This window comes from Centruroides vittatus, unplaced genomic scaffold (assembly GCF_030686945.1).
Source record: "Centruroides vittatus isolate TY-2023 unplaced genomic scaffold, ASM3068694v2 contig_350, whole genome shotgun sequence".
NCBI classification, from domain to species: Eukaryota; Metazoa; Arthropoda; class Arachnida; order Scorpiones; family Buthidae; genus Centruroides; species Centruroides vittatus.
This window is the reverse complement of record NW_027122173.1, coordinates 1,566,650-1,587,830: the sequence shown is the minus strand read 5'-3', so window position 1 is coordinate 1,587,830 and position 21,181 is coordinate 1,566,650. Positions and strand designations below refer to the sequence as shown.

General features: G+C 31.5%; 1 protein-coding gene across 2 annotated transcripts in view; it reads left to right on the top strand.

Annotated features, from left to right (window-relative positions):
• The window catches only part of LOC136974552 (ASNSD1 upstream open reading frame protein-like), a 29,691-nt gene extending 15,653 nt beyond the window's left edge, over positions 1-14,038 (top strand). The window contains exons 4-7 of one of the 2 annotated variants that reach the window (XM_067269463.1): positions 4,713-4,788; positions 5,808-5,854; positions 6,668-6,928; positions 13,905-14,038. In XM_067269463.1, the coding sequence (XP_067125564.1) occupies positions 4,713-4,788; positions 5,808-5,854; positions 6,668-6,685 (141 nt within the window). In that variant the 3' untranslated portion in view covers positions 6,686-6,928; positions 13,905-14,038. The remainder of the gene's footprint in view (positions 1-4,712; positions 4,789-5,807; positions 5,855-6,667; positions 6,929-13,904) is intronic. The other variant, XR_010880652.1, reaches the window with a different exon arrangement.
• Positions 14,039-21,181: the final 7,143 nt, after the last annotated feature.

Here is a 21,181-nt window from a genome sequence, read left to right as displayed (position 1 = left end):
CTAAATTTTATTAAAATCTATTAGATGACACTCCGACAGTTCCCTTGTAAGACTATTCTATTATTATCCTATATTAAATCACTATCATTCTGTTCATTCACATGGAATCCTCTTTACAGAGGGTTGCAGTTGGACAGTTCTCCACTCTTCATGGTTATAGGCTTTTCCAAAGCTTGAACCAGTCCATTTTTTGTTGTTGTCTTGCCATGTTAGCCTAGTCTTCCCTTCCTCTGTCTATCCTCCACCATTCCTTGAACTGCAATTTTCATCAGTTTCCCTGAGGATCCTCTTATATGCCCAGCATATGCTGTTTTTCTTCTCTGGATGCTGACCATCAGGTTTCAATTCCAAATCTACTCATAACCTCCTCATTGGTTATTCTATCTATCCAACTAATTCTTTCCATTGTTCTGACACCACATCTCAAAGGAATTTATCCTATTAACTGCCTCTTAGTTTATTGTCCAAGACTTGCATCCATATGTAACCACACTCCAAATCATTGTTTTAAGTGTTTTTAGTTTCAATTTTTTGCATACATTTCTGTCTCTTAATACTGAGGGTATTTATGTGAAAGCAGCTTAAACCTTTTTTTATTCTGTTTTTATAATTCATAATTACATCTGTTATCCTCAGTTATCCAATTTCCTAGGTACTCAAACATTTTTACCTTTTTTATTTTCTTTCCATCTAACATAATCTTTAGAACTTTGTTATCTTCTCTTGCGATTATCATAACTTTTCTTTTGTTTATCTCAGTGGCGTGCCGTGACATTTGATGATAGGGAAGTTGTGTTTCTGTAAGAAGCCGACTTCCAGGGACAATCAGTTAATTGCGCGTCAGTAATGGTCTAGGGTTCATTCGTACTGTATGTCGTACATGGGTGGTGGCTGTAGAGACAAAGGTGACAAGTATCTGACAAAAACCGTTTATTTTAATATAAAATAAACATACTATGTACAAAATAGTTTGCTTTAGGACAATCAGTCGTTCGGACGTCCTGAGCGTCGATGTGGTTCTTCGATGGTCGATCGAAGGTGGCCCCGGGGCAGTGGCGTTGACAAGTCTGTAAGACACGGGGAGACTTCGTCTGTTGGAGTCGGGGACACGGTCTAAGTCCGAAGTGGCACGAGTTACAGGTTGGCACAATAGACAAGAAATTGTTTTTTTTTTTTTCTGCGCGTTGACACACGGCGTTTTGGTTATTCGAACGTTAACCGAGTGCCAGGTGTCCTCGATTGTCGGAGATTATATCAATCTCCGTTCTTTTTTTCGTCCATTTTGATTGGCCATTCTCCCTTAATCACGCTTCTCGAGTGGTTGGTCTCTGGTTACTAAACGTAACGAGACTCTTACCTGGAGAGTGAGAAAAGTCAAAATCGAAGACGAATTCGATCTTCCACCGATCATAGGACGACTTTCTTCCGCAATTTATAGTTTCTGCCTGGCAATTTGATATAAACAATGGGTGTTCGACTACAAACGACTTTTATCAATGTTTTTTAAACTAATAAATTTTTCTCTAAATTAACTGTTTTTTCGCGTCTTTCGTGATGGGTCAGACCTGTCCGGTACATGACATTTCCACAAAAGTTTTAAACAAATACTGAAAATGACAAAAATAAGCAATTTATGTATTTTAGTTCTAAAATACAAATAATACATACATAATACAAATTGATATGATACAAACAATGATACAAAAACTTGTTTTTTAATTTTTTATAAAGTAATTCTATTCAACGATTTTTTCCGCAAAGTCGTTTATCATAAAAGTCGCTGGTCGTCGACTCCATCGACGTATTTAAAAGCGCTTTTTCTATCGAAAGCAACGCTAGCGACCACAATTTTTCCTCCGCTCGAGTATTCCTAGCCAATGTATGAATTTGCTCTGTGGTCGAAAAACTGCACTCAACAGACCCACTGGTAGATGGTACCGTAGAAATTAATGATATTAAATCATATAACTCTTTTAGTACGTCTTTGTTCGGATCGACATTAATTATAATATGTTTTATCTTTAAGAGCTACTTGTCAATATAGTCCGGACACGAATATAAATATTGCAATTTGCTACGTAATTTAGATAAATCAAAAAATTTCCCATAAAATTTACTTAATTTAAAGAATTAAAACACGTTCGGAAAAATTGTTAATAATTTTAAATTATGAAAAACATCTAAAAGTGATAAAAATTCTAAAGATTTTATGTCTGAAAATCTATCAATTTAATTACAGTATAACTAAAAGAAAATTATAATTAAATATAACTTTGCAAAAAAAACGTACATAAAAATAACATTGAATACTCTTTACTTTTTAAATCTTAACCAATTCACTTAGTCAGATAGCTCCCTGCCAGTGGCTAAGGGATAGAATCGTTGGAAGCGTTACACGTGTGTAGTTTCCACCAGCTAAACCGGCTGAGGTTGGTGCTCTGTAAAGCGCATGCCCCAATGCTCTCTGGCTGCTTTACACCATTCAGTTATTCTCGCCGTGAAAGCTGTCTTGGAAGCGCTTCCATTTTGCCTTTCGCCACTAACATTCGAATATACAATAGCAATCTTATCGTTTTTTTCACATATAGTATAGAAGTTTTTAATAAGATACATAATGCAGTTATAATAAAATATTAATTTTAATTAATTCAAAATATGTTAAAATATGAAAATTTATATTTTAGAAAATACAAGGGAAGGTCGTTGGAAGGTGGATGCGGCGCTTCCATCGCTTCCAATAAGGGCACGCCACTGGTTTATCTTTATTTTTATTTGGTATCTTGCTTTTCCCATTTCTTTCAATCTATTTAGAATTTTCCGTAACCCTTCTTTGGTGTTACATATCAGCATACCTAATGTTGTTGATAAGATGTCCATTAATTTTTACACCTTCATCTAAATTTTTGAACACCTTTCTCATCATCCATTCACTGTAGATGTTAAAATGTGTTGGGACAAACCACATCCCTGTCTTATTCCTTTTTTAATCTGAATCCATTTTGTATCTTTTTTCTGAAATCTGACCATTGCTTTTTGGCTTTTATAGATATTGTAGATTATTCTGAGTAATTTTTTATCAATACCTATTTTTTGCAGAATCTCAAACAACAGAATTTGATTAACATTATCACAGGCCTTTTTGAAGTCAACAGAACATACAACTTATAGGACAAAGGATCATGATAAAGAGTTATTTGTATCATTGTAATGATCTGTTATCCCTCTCTTCTGAAATCAAGCTGTGACTCATCTAGTTCCTGATTTATGTAGTTTTCTATTCTTTGCTGTATGATGATAACTAAAACCTGTGAGCCATGGCTTATCAAGATAATAGTTCTGTGTTTATAACAGTCTAAGGTACCCACAATTTTAGGAACAGCTGTTCCTAAAATTGTGATGAAGATAGATTTTGTGAAATCATCCAGAATATCTGCCTCTAAAATTTTGTTTAAAAAAATTAGTTAGGATTCATGTTTCATCTACCTAGCCTTAAGGAGTTCTCCTTGTATGCCATCTGTTCCTGGTGCCTTTCTGTCCCTCAGCATTTTCAATGCAGCATCAATCTCTTCCTTAAGAAAGGTTACACACATTTTTTTCTCCTCCATCCTGTCTAGGTTTAAACTGTCCTCATTTCTGTAGGGATTGTCTATGTATCTTTCCCATCTTAGCACTTGTTCATCTTTCTGCAATAAAATGTTTCCATTTTCATCTCTCAGAGCACCAATTCTGCATTTCCTTTTTTTTTCCCTGAGATTAACCTTAGCTTTTCATATACCCCTCTTAAGTCATTCCCGTTTGCATGGTGCTCTATTTCCAGACATAATTGATTCAACCACTTTTCCTTTGCCTATTTGCACATTATTCTTATTTGTGTATTATGGATTCTATATTTTTGTTGTTGTTCTGTGATGTTAGCATTTTTGTACCATCTTCTTTCATCCATTTTTTTTATCATTCTGTATTAAATTTAAAATGTATTGAAAAATTTGTTTGCTTAAAATACAGAGAAATTAACTTTTTCTGTTAAAAAAAAATAGAATTTTTCTGATTATTATTTAAATAATAACCGACAGAATTTAAATGAACTGTTTTCTTATATTTTTATTATTTTTTTTTATATTATATGAACTTACGTAACAAAAATATGATATGTATTTTGTAAATTTAGCTTCCTGTCCTTAATTCGTTTTTTTTAAATATTCTATGCCTACTTGGGCCTTTTTTTTATTCAGGACTTATTACACTTGTAGTATGGAAGGGTAAAAAACTAAGGTGTTTCAATTTTTTCCTTTATTTCTCCTAAATGCATTTTTTGAACATTTTTTTGTTCCTCTTCAGTAGGTACAAAGGTAAAATTATTTGGCACAACATTTACAAACTAAAATACATAAAATGATTTTTTATAATATAAAATAATTTTTAAACAACAATAATCCTATAAAGTTTCACACTTACATATTTTATACAAGGAGTAATACCTTGCAAATTTGTTTTTCACAGTGTTTTTGTTATAGCTAAATTAATATGTAAATTTAACTTACAAATTTTTAATCATTGATCAATATTATCATATTTAAAAAATATGATGGTAATGATGTAAAATATGATAGTATTGATTAATATTGAAAATATGATATATAATAAAAATATGAAGTTTTAGATCTTGTATAATTAATCAAAAATATTTTAAATATATGTTAATTAAATTACAGAGAGTCTACAGACAACAGCCAAATAGTCATATATTCTTTCTTGATGATATCAGCAATGTGAAGTGTAAAACTAAAGGTAAGAACTTATCTCATGAAAATTTATACTAAAAAATTATTTTAATATAGTAACTTCCTAATCTTTTACATTTGCTAAAAATAAAATTTGCGTATCTCTTTTTAAAAAAATTAATTTATTTTATCTTGCATCATCATCTTTGTTTTTAATTTTTTTTATATAGATTCTTTTTATTTAATTTAATTGTAAATTAATTTTGTGTGTTGTTTGCTATTAAGAAATCCAAATGATTATACTTTTTACGTATGTGGGAAGCAAATTAATTACATTTGTTCTTATCTATATTGATCCAAAATATGCAGTGATTTCTGACTAGTGATTGAACTTTCTTGATGACATGTGTTGGACTCACTTTCATTCAGTTCTTGAATTTCCATGTGCTTTTGGGAATTGACAATTCAAGATTTGTTTTCCATTTACAAAGTTTATCTATATTTCAAGGTTACATCTAATTTTTACTTTAATTTGATTATATTCAATAAAATTTGCATGGTTGAACTTCATTGTTCTTGAGTTTGAAAGTAAAAATGATGAACTTTTGTAAAAATAGGTTTATAATTCATCATTACACAAATGTATTTTATAAATATGTAAGAATCTGAATATGGATGTTGATATTTTATAAGATTTTAAAGATTAATTTTAAATTTGAAACTTTTCCCTTTTGGTAAAAGTTAAAAATCGAGGAGGACAAGGAACAAACATTTTCTTTTTGACTGTTAGTTCCTGAGAGAGAGATTGTTATCTCTCCTACGACTAAATATCTGACTAAATAAGACTCATCTTGACATCCCGTCAGATGGTCAAATTACTTACTCACAACCTCCCCACTCAATAATTAACCCTCCTATAGCCATCCATTGACCAAGTGAGCGGTTTTCACTGAACCATTGCCGAATATGAAGTATATAGATAAAACCATATAACTTCCCATTCCTCACATATATTTGTTTTGATTATTTTTTAATTATAAAAGAAATGTTTTAGAAAAATTTCTAATACTGAAATTTTTTATTTAGAAAGTATTAAAGAGACTGAAGAAAAGTTGAAACAGTTCCAGAATAAGGTGAGATTTCTTTTAAGTGAAATTATTTTCTGCACTTTACAAGTACAAATACTGATGTTTCAAGTAGAAAGTATATTTTCATATATAATGAATTTAATATATACAGTAGACTTATGCTAATCCAGCCATTTCTTGCACAGAGGAGGTACCATATTATCAAGAGTTATAGATTGTATTGAGAATGTTTTGGCTTATGCTAATCCAGCCATTCCTTGCACAGAGGAGGTACCATATTATCAAGGGTTATAGATTGTATTGAGAATGTTTTGGCTTAAAGTATGTTTAAAGGCAATGAATGATGTGTTCTGTCACCCTTCAGTACTGAATCTTTTTGGGGACATGTAGGCAAATAATATGGTATGCTGAATTGCAATACTATACACAGAAATGAAACTTGAGTAAATAGGAAAACAGGATGTGTGACAAAACTGATCTTTTCATAGAAAAGGTAGCATATAGGCAATCACACTGGAGAGTATGCTGGATAAGAATGCATTTCAAAGCTTAATTTAAAAATCATTAATGATGATGAAATGATCTCATCACATCAATTAATGATGAGCTTAATAGACTTACAACACACTCATTGCAACTGAAAGCTGTTTAGTGTGTCGAACTATGTCAAAAATATTGTGGAAGAATTTTATTTCATTAACAATGATGGCATGGACTGATTAAAGGTAATAATTATATAACTAACATATCTGTGTGAGAGCCTAGGGCCAATATTTTAGGTTGAATAGAAAATTTTAAAATTTTGTTAAACAGGAAACATTTGTGTTAGTCACAAACAAACTTTTTTTGACTTTGGAGGAAATTTTTGAGGAGTGATACTGACTGATATCAACTTCACAGAGAACTTCACTTTTCCTTCTTGCTTCTCTCAGATGACTTGAATAACCCCAAATGATTGGTTGGATGAATACTCTATAAATTGGGTTCACATCAACACCATACAGCTGAACTTGTAAACATAACTTCCAAGAAAGTTGCTGTCAGAATAAAAAAGAGTTTTCCTGCCAAATACAGGAAAACATGGCAGCCTTATCAATGACTCAGAAGAAAAGAAATGAGGTATTGCATTTTTTCAAACCTGTAAACTCTCTCACTTTGATTTTAGATAAATTTGATGTGTCAGTAAAATAGCAAAAAAGAAAAAAAAATATACTTATAGTAGATTTATTTGATCAGACCTTTGATATTTTAGAGATTGTTTAACATTTCTGTTGTGGTTATGTTTATCATTTTTTGAAAGTACAGTAGAGAGTCGTTAATCGGAACCCCGGTAATCGGAACGATTTTCAGTCGGACTGTGTCGTGCTGAATCGAACGTTTTTGATACTAGATTTACTTCTAGTATAATTTTTATGTTTTTATATTCTTCAATATATTTATTTTGTTTGTACAAAATGAAGAAATAATTTTTAACGATACGATAGTCTCGATTATTATTATAAAAATTTTCGTTAGGCTTAAAATCGACGAAAATTCAACACGAAGCGACACGCAACGGAGAAAAATTTGAACATCAGACAGGTTAATATATTTTTTCGTACATAATCGATAATCGGAACAAATCACTAATCTGAACAACCCCAGTCCCCAATTGATTCTGATTTTCGACTCTCTACTGTACTTATAAACATATTTATTTAAATTCAATAATATATATGATAAAGATGTTTCCAGTCTAGTTCTATTGTCTTATCTGCAAAAGATTTCAATTCCCTCCTAGATTCATAAGTCTCTAGGATTGGTATAATTTTCAAAATATTGTGAGTTAGGATGCAATTTTTCTTTTCTATCCTAACTGGTGTCAGGATCTTGATGTTGCAAAGATTAGCAGATCTTTGAAACATACAAAAATATTTTCATCCTGAATCCATGAGCAGAGTCCCACAGCCCCCAATCTCACATCTGTAAAATTGAAAAAAATAGTAAATTGTTAAAAATTTTATAGGTAGGGTATTGTGGAAATAATTTAATAAATTAAATTATCCATTTTTACATGTTTTTAAAATTTGTGACAAAGAGTAATTATTAAGTCCAAACAATCTTCTGGATTATATCAGTCTATAATATGGCTACTATCAATAATATTCAGTAATTTGCCTAGCAGTATGTATTTGGTTCCATTTTTTGATAGATTTAATAATTATAAATAAATTAATATTTAATGTTTATATTTGTATGCTGGAGTAAAGCAATAGCTGGCTGAATGCCATGGAGAGCCTATTAAGTGGATACTTGTCCCCAGTCACTGCCATTAGTAATCAGTTTGGTTATATCTAAATTACAGTGGAACCTCGCTTAATGAGCATAATTCGTTCCAGAATCTTACTCGTAATGTGAAACACTCGTTAAGCAAAACAATTTTTCCCATATAAATTAATGTAAAATATGATAATGCGTTCCATGTCAAAAAAAAAAATACTCAAATATTTTATGTATAATGTTTATTCAAAGAAAATTATACAATATACATTGTTAAGGAGCGTGAGCGTGAATCATCTTCATCTTTTCTTCTAGTGCAGAATGAACAAACCTGGAATACAAATTCAATTTGCAGAAAACAAAAAAAAATCACACCTAATATGTCTAATAAACATGTTAAACAATATGCCAAATTCTTTGGCTATGTAAAGGCTATACGGTAGAGTTCCACTAATCTGAACATGTTTCAGTTGGTGGAGAGGAAATTTTTTCGCTCGCAAAATATACGTTTTTTGTATTTTCCAGTTGAATTTAAATGGTATTAATAGTACAAAAAGATTTAGAATTCCACAACAAAAAAAAATTGTATTTTATTGTAGTACTGTATTAATACTGTACAAAATTAATAAATCAGTGTTTGACATGGTCTATTAAAACAGCAGATCTATACTGTAATTACACACAAAAACAAAAGTCACAAATTACACAGAAACAAAGTCATCGAGGTGCTGGATCTACATAAACCTGACCTGTATTATTGCTTGCTTCTCCATTATTTCAATTATTTGGCTAATTTTGAAAATCTGCTAATCCAAACAGAGCTCAGTCCCAAATAGTTTGGACTAGCAGGACTCTACTGTAATTAAATATTTGAAATTAATTAATTTGACTAGAGGTAGGCAGTTATGCTGCCATCTCATATTAAAGTTAATAATTATAAATAATTCATTTTTAATTTAGACATTTCTAAAATTTAATTTGGAATTGGTCATTAAATTTAATACGAGATGGCAGCATAACTGACTATCTCTAATCAAATTATTTAATTTCTAACATTTAATTATAGCCCTTACATAGCCCAAGAATTTGGAATATCGTTTGGCGTGTTTATTATATAATGGATTATGGTTATTGATGTTTATACATAATATGTGTGAACACAAGTTTGGAAAATTGTGTGATCACAAGCGACACTAAGATGCTAGTGGAACAAGTGCTAAAAACAGACTGATGGAGCATGTGCACAATCACAACTTCCCCTCTTCTTGTCACTCGTTATGTGAGGTGCTCGTTAAGTGAGGTTCTACTGTATTAATAGTCCTGGATGCAGAAATCAAATGGAGGTCCAAGTTGTGTAACTGGCAGGATCAAGTCCCTCTGGGCCAATTCTTTTTTCCAAAATTTTCTAAATTAAAAATTAAATATTAATTTACTTATACAGTAGAACCTCTATTATCTGGACTAATTCGGGATGAAGGTAGTCCGGATAAGGAAAAATCTGGATAATCGAAAAAAATAATAATTGACAGTGCATATAGTATGAATAATTTTTATTTGTCTAGATTTACATATAGCTTCAATATTAAATTATTTTTTATTAAGAAATTCAATTAATGATTTTTGTTTACCAGTAAAGCTAGCTGTTCTTTTTGAAACTGCTAAATCGCAAATACTTTTAAGACATATAAGTTGTCCTGAGTTACACTCTTCTTAGTTCTCAAACCACTTCATGGCAACATCTAAGCACTGAAAAGCTTCAGAATGTGTAGGACCAATATCTCTTACTTCGCAAACCTCTTCGTCTTCTCAATCTTGTTCATCTGAGGCAGATATTTCTTTAATTATTTCCTCATCATTCAAAATTTGGAATCCAGGATCGTTTGCATTGCAATTTAACCACTCGGTTATATCTTCTTCGTCACATTCAGCACATATTGAAATTTGTGCTATTGCTTCTGCAATGTCTCCTATACCACTTTCTACTGTTACTGGAATGTACTAATGGTCTTTTTAAGATTTTGTTCCATGCATTCCATCACGTACGTACATAAACAGTGTCGCAATTCACCAAGTGCAAATCAGCAAATTCGTATAATTTTTGTTTATTTTGAACAATCTGGATAATCGAAAATCCGGATAATAGAGGCCCGGATAATTGAGATTCTACTGTAGTTATCAAGAGATGGTGCTAACACTTACCTCTAGGCAAAATTACTGAATATTTAATTATTAATAGTAGCCATATTATAGTCTGACATAATTAGGCAGATCATTTAGCCTTAGCAAAAATCAGGTTAATTATTGTCAAAGTTATTTAAAAAATGAATATTTTCTAATGATACAACAACAGAAATCATGAAATTTTTAGGATTAACATGTTTTACTTGTTCCCAGTCTTTGTTCTGATTACAATTTTCTCTCAAGAAATTATTCCTCAAAAATTAAATTGGTCATGATGTCAAACTAAGTTAATCAACAGTGACTTGCAGTTGAAGTTTGGAATGCACCTTAATTGAAAAGCCAGATTATTGAAAGTTGGATTAGCAAGAGTTTATTGTAATATTGTATAACATTTAGTACAATAGTTTTTTTTATTACTATTTTTGTTACTAATTTTTAATCACAAGAAAAAGAAATACAAAGGGTGTTCAATAAGTAATATCACCATATTTATATACACGCTCAGTGGCAACATATCAAGCTTGAAACCAAAACAAGAACAAAATTCAGTATTTCTGATTAATTAATACAAGTAGTATAGATTGGATATAATTTGGGATATATTTTATTAATTTAAACTGTTTCAAGGGTAGTTTTTAACTCATGATGTTACAATCAATTTATTGAGTATTTTTGATGGAGTTGATTTCATAATAAGTTTTTTCCAAAATGTTACAAATATTCATGAGAATGAAAAGTAACAATATTTCATCACTGTCAAGAATAAATCCCTATTTTAGTTTTCAATATTTTAAAATAGGGGTTTCTCAAATGGGATCCCGGTTGTTTTTTTAACCCGGGAAATCCCACATATTTCTTAACAATTCACTTTTTTCTTATTTAGTGTTAAGGTTGAGGAAATTTTGCAAATAGAAAGTATAATTAACTCAAACTGTCAGAATACATTTGTATTTATTAATTTTAAACCTACTTATTAGTTTTTTAAATTTTTGCTCGTTATGACATGTCACAAATGGTCAATAATCAATATGTATTTGTGGCAGGACTCTGAAAATTCTTTACTTGTCAGAACCTGTAACATCTGGAATAATTGTGCTTATGCTGTCTTAATTTTTAACCATGCCCAGTAGCTTCAATAACTGCATAACATCAGGTTGTGCAAATTGGACAAGGATACAAACAAGTATAAAGTTTTTCTTCATAAACCTGATTATTAAAGACAAACGAACTGCCGAATTATTGGGCTATAAGCGTGATGTTTCTATTAAAGCAGCCGAGGTAGACAAATCAAGAATACTAGAGAGCAAAAGAAGTACTACAATCTCGAAAATGAACTAGAAATCTTCCAGGCTACAAGTGAAAAAACACGTAACATCTGTCTTCTTTTAAATGCATTAAAGATGATTCCACCCACATGAATTGAATCGGAAAGGGCATTCTTGGTAGTGGGACTTTTCATTAGTTAAATAAGAACCAGATGGAGTGATTGGATTATTGACCATCTTTGCTTTTTAAAATCTTATTCTAAATTTTTATAATATTTTGTATTATGTTTTATTTAAAAAATGAAAATTACCTTTTAAGTTAGAAGTTTGATCTAAGTTCATTTTTTTAAAATTTTTAAACTCAATTTAAAGCTCTTAACGCATTTGAAACCATGCTGGTAATTATTGTTGTCTCTAAACACTATAAAGTGTTTAGCAGACATCAAAGCATTTTGTTGTTGTTGTAGTATGTAGTTTCCAGCAAACTTTAATAAATTTTTTTCTATTTGTAAAAATTTCTACGTAACTCAAAGGTAATTTTTTAATATACAGTCAAACCTGTTTTTATGCGGGGGATAGGGACCGCATTAAAAAAAAACGCATTAAAAAAAATCTCACGAAACTTCACGAATGGCTGTAAATAATAGTTTTCGCGACACAATTAAAAAAATAATTTTTTATGCGGTCAACAGGGACCGCATAAAAAAAAGTCTCACATAGAAAATAACTCAAAACCGTACGAAATAGAATTTATTGACAATAGATGTCAGCACTTGACTGCATCGTCTGGTCTATCGTCTGTTTTACATATTTTTGTCCAGGTGGTGTTTTGTTGACTTAAAAAGTAAATTATTTCATTTTTCGCATATTCATGCAATAATATTACTATAATAAGTGCATTTATGCTATAATAAGTTTATTTAGCTATAATAAGTCAACGTAAGACATGACGAATCGCACGAGACTAGTCGCCAACTATACCGCACAAATTAAAAATTCGCATTAAAAAAATCGCACAAATAAAAATCGCACATAAAAGGAGCGCATAAAAACAGGTTTGACTGTATATCTTACACAGCATTATTAATATGGTTTTGGAGGTTGCAGAATGTATTAAATTACTTAAAAATGAAGAATAATTATATCATTTGATTTCATGATATTTTGTATGTCTTAAAAATAATTAATTTGCTCCTGGGAAACAGTTCACTTTTATCCCAGAATCCCGGGACAAGCAAAAGACCAGGAAATGAGAAATCCTAATGACAGTAAGATAGATGAGATTGGAATTCACATGTGAATTCTTTCAATAATTTTGACCTCTAGATACTAGCTCCCAATTCAAACAATCTTGCAATTTGTGCAAAGTGTTGATATGTAAGCATTGATATAAAATATATTTCATATTAAATATAATTTCCAAAAATGTATCAGAGTGAATCTGAAGTTGAGTTGTACAGAGTAGTTATAATTAAAGTTGCCTTACTCAGACCTGTATATAGTCCGTTCTCATTGACATATTTTGATGAAACTTGATATATACGTTTTATGGACCATGGGAAAAAGGAAAATACAAAAAAGTAATTAGTTCAAATTTCTACCACTATATGAAAAAATGACGCATGAAGAACAAGAAACATAAAATGGAAACATGTAAAAGATCTTTATTCACGACATTTATTCAATGTGCAATTTATTTGCGTCAATCACATGTTCAAACGCTTTAGTGTTCAACAGTAACCCGATAGGTTTCTCGAGAAATTGCAGCAATATGGTGCGTTATGCTTGCTTTCAATTCAGGCAGAGTTCGTATGCCTCCTTATAGACACGATCTTTCAGATATCCCCACGACCACACGGACTCTGCCTGAATTGAAAGCAAGCATAACATGCCATATTGCTGCAATTTCTCACGAAACTTATTGGGCTACTGTTGAACACGCTGTAAGGCGTTTTGAACATATGATTGACGCAAATGGATTGCACATTGAACAAATGTCATGAATAAAAATCTTTTGCGTGTTTTCATGTTTTGTGGTTGCGCCATTTTTTCACCTAGTGGTAGAAATTTAAACTAATTTTTTTGCATTTTTCTTTTTCCCATGGTCCATATAACGTATATACCAGTTTCAACAAAATACATCAAAGTGAACGGGCTCTATACAGGTCTGAGTAGGGCAACTTTAGAATCATCATACAGGGTGGTTATAATTAAACTTTTTCAGAGGTGGTTTATAGTTAGTCAGTTTAAAATAACTGAATTAAGCTGAGATAGATTTTTAAAAGTAGTAATCGATTTTGATTTGTTTCAACTAAAATAAGAATTTATGCATGCCTATTTAAGTTTTTGATGTTTAGATATTATTTAATCAAATGCACTTTTCTTTTCAGAAATAGCTTTGCTGTTTGGAAGGAAATACGTCTGATGCTTCATCAATTGAAAATTTATCTTCGTAATAGCGTTAATTGTGATTAAATTAAATTATTGTAATTTATCTATTAATTAATAAATTTTCAATGAGAAATATTGTTTTTTTTATTAAAAATTAATTGTAATCGTTATAAGAATTTAATTTTAAAACAATATTCCTTTATTTCGTCGACCACTGTGCCAAGTATAACGCGTTATCCGAGTTTTTGATAATGTGAATCAAAGGTCCCTCGAATAATCTTGAATAATCAGACTACATTGACAGCAGAAATATTTTTTTATGTAAGTACCTAAGGATGGGGTAAAAATTAAAAAACGAAATATGGCATGGTAACTTTTATATAAGGGACATTAATGCTATTGAATTTTGGTGGTTAAAGGTCCAGGAGTGGGGAGGAGATGGTGGTGATCTTATGTCATACATATCTGGAGTAGGGGCCTTTTTATGCTCTCTATTGAGTGGTAAAGGGCCTTAAACCACAAATAAAAAATAAAAAAAAACATATCTGGAGTAGGGACGACGTAATTTTAGTTGTTATTGGGTTTGCAATATTTTTAAAAATTCGGTTATACTCTAAAAAATTAAATCTGTTTTGTTATTGTCTTTTTATAATGGTATGAAAGGTATTTTTTAATAATCTGTGGTAAATAGATGGCCCCAAACATCATACTAGCTGAAAATTAAAATTATTTCTATCATAATTGAACAAAATTATTCCGTTTAAGCTTTTGTTATACTAGAACATAAAAATTAAAGCAATAACTGAAAATTATCGGATTCACTAATGGTCATCTTATCCTCTTGTTGGAGTGCCAGGAAAGTCAATCAAGAGTTCTTGCCAGACTATAGAAAATCTCTCAACTTTTTGGCCTATGTTTAAGAAAAATTACTTCCCAAAAATTCAATGCAACATCTTTAACAAAAGAATATGCAGGAAAAGTCAAGTTACATTCCAAGTTTATTAAAATCCCATGTACAGTACATGTTTTAAAAAAAAACACATTGTCAAAAAAATGGTTTGGTTTTATTCGTATACGGCAACACGATACATGGGTTATCCGAGGGAAATGTCTCCCGGAAAGTCATTTATATGAAACGACCCTATTTAGATGTTAATAACGTGGAAAATACTCCACGTGGCCAGCCTGTTAGCGAGACTCGAACCAATGACCAGTGTTCAGTGGTTTTATCCACTCGGCCATTGGTGGGATCAAAAAAATGAACTACGTGTCTCAGATATAGTTTGTGCTGGAAGCGAGATCGAAATGCCATGGAAGTAGGAAGATAAGCAGTGGCGCTATCGCTAAGTTGATGCCACTTCTGCGCAAAGCATTCTGGGATTAATCGGCCAAAAACAATTGCTTTTACGCTAAAACCCATGAATCGGATAAAACTAATACAGGTATACCTCGAGTTACGTCGTTTGTCAAAAAAGTATATGGAAAAATAAAAATCAAGTTTGTCATTTTATTCGACTTTACATCCGTCCGCTACAAATATTGAAGTCGTAATAGCACTAGAAAAGCGTTAAAAGCACATAAAATCATATTAAAATATGTACATTTACAGTAAATGTTAGTATAATCATCATAAATTCTAGAGAACGAAACATGAAAACATCTGTGTTTCTGTGTTGTCTTATTTAGCGACCTTTAAGTGCTCATTATTGGCGTTTTCCACCGTAGTTTCGACTTACGTCGTAACTACACAAGTAAATTCGACTTACGTCGCCTCCTGGAACCAATTACCGACGTAAGGCGAGATATCCGGCTAATTTTATCCGAGTCTCTTGGTCAAAGTGAGCGTCAATCTATTAATTTTGAACTTTATCCGCGTAAAGAGCGTTTTACCCAGGTCCCAAGCGGACAAAGCTGACATTATCTAAAAACGGGTGAAGCAAGAACAGAACTTAATTTTCTGACTTTATCTATACCATTTGGAAAAAGCGCTGAAATAAGGTAATTAATACATAATTTTACGTATCGAAATACTGTACTGTAATTATTTTTCGAGTATTAACGATAAAATAACAATTTTCAATTATTTTAGTATCGAAACTTAGACATTTTCATACACGTCATAATACTACAAGACCTCAAAATATATTTTTATGCCTTGACTGCATTAAAATTAAGTTTTGCTGATGGCCGAAGCTGTTAAGGCGTTTGCCTAATGCTCGGTGGAATCTGGATTGTCGATAAACCTCAAGATATTTTTCTGGGCGGGATATGTCGGGTTTTGTCGCTCATCATCCGTCTTGGCCGAGCCTATGATGTCTGAAAAAAGTCCCTCTTGATGCACGGGATAGTAAGAGTAGGAAAAAAGTACAATACAGTACCCTCCGGTAATAATGATTAATTTTTGTTTCCGAAGAGTTGCATAGAAAAACGTACTGTTTATGTCACCACTTTGTACGTAATTAATAAAATAATAGAACGTTCAGTACTCCAAGCTGTATATTATCAGGGCCAACGAGAGGAGAGATGATAGGATAAAATTCCCTAAGCCCGAACATCGTCCCACAGTTTGCTTTTTTTTTACGCGCTAATTATTACTAAAGTACATTAGTTATTGTTAAGCATTTTATATTACATTGTTCCTTATTTTGTAAAAAAGTAATATTCCATTAAAAAATTCAATTTTTCAAATAATTTATTTACTTGGGACCTATGTAAATTTCTTCCCGGGTCTGGTGACGTCTCTCGACGCTCCTGTGTACAATTAAAGGGATCAATCGAGGATACGCGCAGGGGCGGATCTACATAGGGATTAATAGGGCTTAAGCCCTGGGCCCCTAAGTGTCAAGGGCCCACAAAAATTGAATTATCATCACAAATTTTTAATACTTTTTCATTAACAATGAGCACTTATCGATATAAAGTTTTTCATTTAACACCATTTCATAAATAAATATATATTTCAACTTTGATTTTGTTATTAAAAATTAATTTTAGCCCCAATTTAAAGAATCTTAATGTAAAAAATAAAATGGGGCATTGGACTTCAATAACCCTAGGCCCCGAGAAACCTAGATCCGCCCCTGATACGCTTTACTTAATTTTGGAATTGCGCGACGGCATTACGAAGCATTACGCGATGGGATGGTATAAAGTATAAAATAAACGTTACGCAATTTATGGACGATCCCTAATGAAATTGATAGAAGTTCCATTTCAAATAATTTCAAACGACAAGAAGTTTTAAAAATTCGAAAAAGAAAAATATTAGCTAATTACGTAACACGATACAATCTGTTGTAAATTACAGTAAATGAGCCGCGACTTGACACTAGAGAAAAATTAAATACAAAGATGTTATTTTTGTAAGTCTTTCTTTTAACATAAAAGTATATAAAAATAATATAAATTTTCGTTTTACAAATATGAACAGTTCTATTCCAAAATTCTTTTTAATTATGACGATAGAGTATCTTAGTAAACTACAAATACAGCCACAGTCGAGATAAAAATAAATGTGCAAGTTTGCCCTTTTAGGTTTGTCTGAGTCGGAGCTTCAGAACTTTTCATGGGTGGTATATTTGGATACGTTCTCTCGCCATCCAGCTGCACCGATGTGAGCCTAGACGAAGCTACAATATACAGTATAATGTATGTGAAAAACACGTACTCTTAGTGACCTCGAGACGAAAAGAGTTTTTAAAAAATTTAAAATTATTCACATTGTATTTCTAACATTTTCAAACTACAAGTAATATATTCTTCACGTAGTGATCATTCAAGTATTACGTCAGCACTTTATGGGGAGGGGGATTCGTTTTTGTCTGACGATTATTAAGGATGGGGAACGGAGGCGAGTCTTTGGTGACGTAAGATTGAACATCATTTATTTTTCTCCCAAATTATCACAAAATTGCTTGAAAAATTCCCGTGTAAACTTCTGGCCTGATGTTATAATTACAGGGCGGGATAGTTTGATTTCTGCTGACTCGTGCTGATGGAGGATGAAAAAAGGGTAAATTTTTGCTGATGTAATACTTGAACGGCCTCGTACTGTGTAAGTTTATAATACAAAAATAACAGGAAATTTTAAAGGTCTCTATACACAATTGATACACTGACAGAAGAGAATGAGTCACATAAAATATATTAGTTTGTCCATTTATTGCATAATAAATAATCACTACGATAGTAATTTGCCAATAAAATAACACGTGCTTTGAATGTTTTTATTGTTTCGTTCATTTTAAGAAAAATTGTTTCTAAACTTTTCAATTGATATATCAATTTGAAATTCCTTTTGTGTTACACTATGAATTTTTTAAAATATTTTTGTACTGTACATCATCGTTGATTATATGGAAAATAAACGTGTCCTTGAAAAGGTTAGAGAACGCTGCGAGACATTCAAGCATTATATTATTAACACTTAATTGAATGATATATATTTTTTCATTAGGTTGTTAACGTGTACTCAAAAAGAAAATTTCAATGGATAAATTTATTAACATTGATAAGTCAGTATATTTTCTATAAGCTTTTTCATATGGTATTTCGTATTTGAACTGTCAATATTTAGCATTATAGTTTCTACACGTAAAGTCTTGAAAGACTTTACGTGTAGAAACTATAATACTAAATAGTAGGCGTAGAATAATGCAACCAAAATTACAACGAATTAATTAGAATTTTATAATTAGTGTACTAGAATTAGAACTTCGAATTAAAGAGTCGTTAATAGAAGTCTATTAGTGTATCTGAATTGGATTGTTTATTACTAACGATTTCGTTATTATACAGTCAAACTTCTAAACAACGGCCATTGACGGGAACATTAAAAAACAATCGTTGTTTTGAAGTTATTTTGTATGCTTTTTGTTCAAAACACGTTTCTGAAAAAATGGCCGTTGTTGAGAAGTGTACAGTACGTTGTTACAGGTGCGATTATAGCTATATTTAAACTGACTGATGTATTTTATTATTTTCGAAGAACTTTTAAAAAAATCAGTTTCTTAATACAAATACTAAAATTTTATTACTCAACAATTTGAGTAAGTCTTGCAAGTTGCAAGACTTTATTCATATTGACAACATAAAAGCTATAATACTAAAATTGACAACGGGGCCGTGTTTGGTAACGCAGAACACTAAGAATTCTGAGCATCTTACTGGGAGGAGCTAAGAATATTCAGAGCATTTTTGAACGATTATTCCTTGCTAAACAACTAGGAAAAATGGCGAACGAAGTTAAAATTAAATAAAAATAAATATAATAAAAAATTAAAATAGTAATTTCCGTATATTTCATTTGTTGATGAAAAAACAAATTGGCTAAAGGAGGCCGGTTTACCCGCTTATAGATATAGAAATTTCTTGTAATGCTTGACGACTCCAGTTATTTGTGAAAATTTTAAGCAATGCTGTAACTAGCTTTTCATTCGCCCTGAGAAGATTTTATTTTTGGTTCGGTACGATAGAAATGATCGATTATTTTTTAACTTTAACCAAAAACGTAACGATCTAAACTTTATTTGCAATCATATAATACAACCAAAGTTACATCGAATTAATTAGAATTTTATAATTAGTGTATTACAATTAATATGCTAGTTAATAAGAGCCGATAGAAGCCGAACAAGAATTGGATTATTTATTACTTGCTATTTCATTATTATACAGTCAAATCTCTGAACTACAGCCACTGACGGAAAAAAAAATTGTTTGGAGGTTTATACGCATTTTTGATCCGAAAGAAAAAAGTTTCTGGAAAGAATGGGTGCTGTTTAGAGATGGCCATTATTGGAAGTTCGATTGCAGCTATATTTAAACTGGCTGATCTATTTTATTATTTTCGAAGAAATTTAAAAATAAGAAATTTGATTACGTAATTCTAACGGTAGGATTTATTGTCATTGATATAGGCTATATATCATTTAATTTTAATTCAAGTAAATTAGACATAATGTAATTTTATTTAATTCACGAAAATTATATTCTCCAAGGCAATTACATAATTGTCTCTCCAACTTAGGAAAATCCATTTGTGCAAATGTTCTTTTCAATTCACTAATTTATCTTATTGCATGATTTATGCGAATATCAGCTTTTGTAGTTTATTGATATACAGCGAAACCCGTGATCAGAGAACGATTTTATGATTTTAGTGTTCAATAGCGATTTAATTGCAACTATTTTCTTAATTATCAAGTAGAAAATGAAATTAATTTCATCTATTTCGTAATGCATTAATTATTGTAATCAATAAGATTAATTACATTAATTAATGCATTGTTCGATATGCTATTAACAGTATTTATTTATAGCTTATATCTATCTTGAGGTATTTATATTAAATATCAAAAGATAAATATAAATTAAGCTTTAAATTAGCATATATTTTGTATTTAATAAAGTAAATGTGGATCTGAAAGATTCCTATCTTTTCATTGATTATATAGGCCTATACGCTATAAATCTGTCTCTTTATCTACCTTCTACTTCTAGTTTCCATTGTCGGTCTTTTATTACAGATTACTGGATGCCGTAGTATATCTGTCTTTCCAGCTTTTCCTTGACTGACCCCGTGATCTGTTTCTCTCATCTTAAACTTTTCCACTCTCCTAATGTACTGACTTCAGGACCCAGCAGTGGCCAAGCGGTCTTCGTTCCCTGACCACTAGGAGTGCGGTCGTGGGTTCGTGCCTCGCTCGGATGGGCTGGCCACGTGGAGTTTTCCGGGTTACGCCTAACGGGGCCACGTCTGTAACGCCTAAATATGGGACAGTTTTCCTTAAAAAGACCTCCCGGAGGTCTCCTAGGCAGATCGCCGAAGTGTTGCGTTGCCACAATTAAACTAAACTGACCCCAGGTCTTCTCATCACGTGGCCATACTACGTGTCAGGCCGAATTATCGAGGCGGTTAAGGCGTCAGCCTATCGCTAAGATGGACCTGGACCAAATCCGGGCGGATCAAACACACTAGAAATTTTTTGGAAATGGTCTATCTCAGATATTTAGGATTCCAACCCTCACCATCCGACCTTTCCCATAGTATGCCAGTTTAAAAAATGCAAGATGAAGTTAGGAAAAATTATTAAAACTTTTATTGTTTTCCACTGATTTTAAAATAAAATGCAAATAAATTCTTGCCATTGAAAAGAACAAAATACCTTGTTACTTCCCGGCTCTGTTATATACCTGTGTAAGAGGGAAAGAATGACAATCGATAAAAAAAAAATGACCCTTCAAGATTTTTACATTTTTGGACTTACGGGACCTT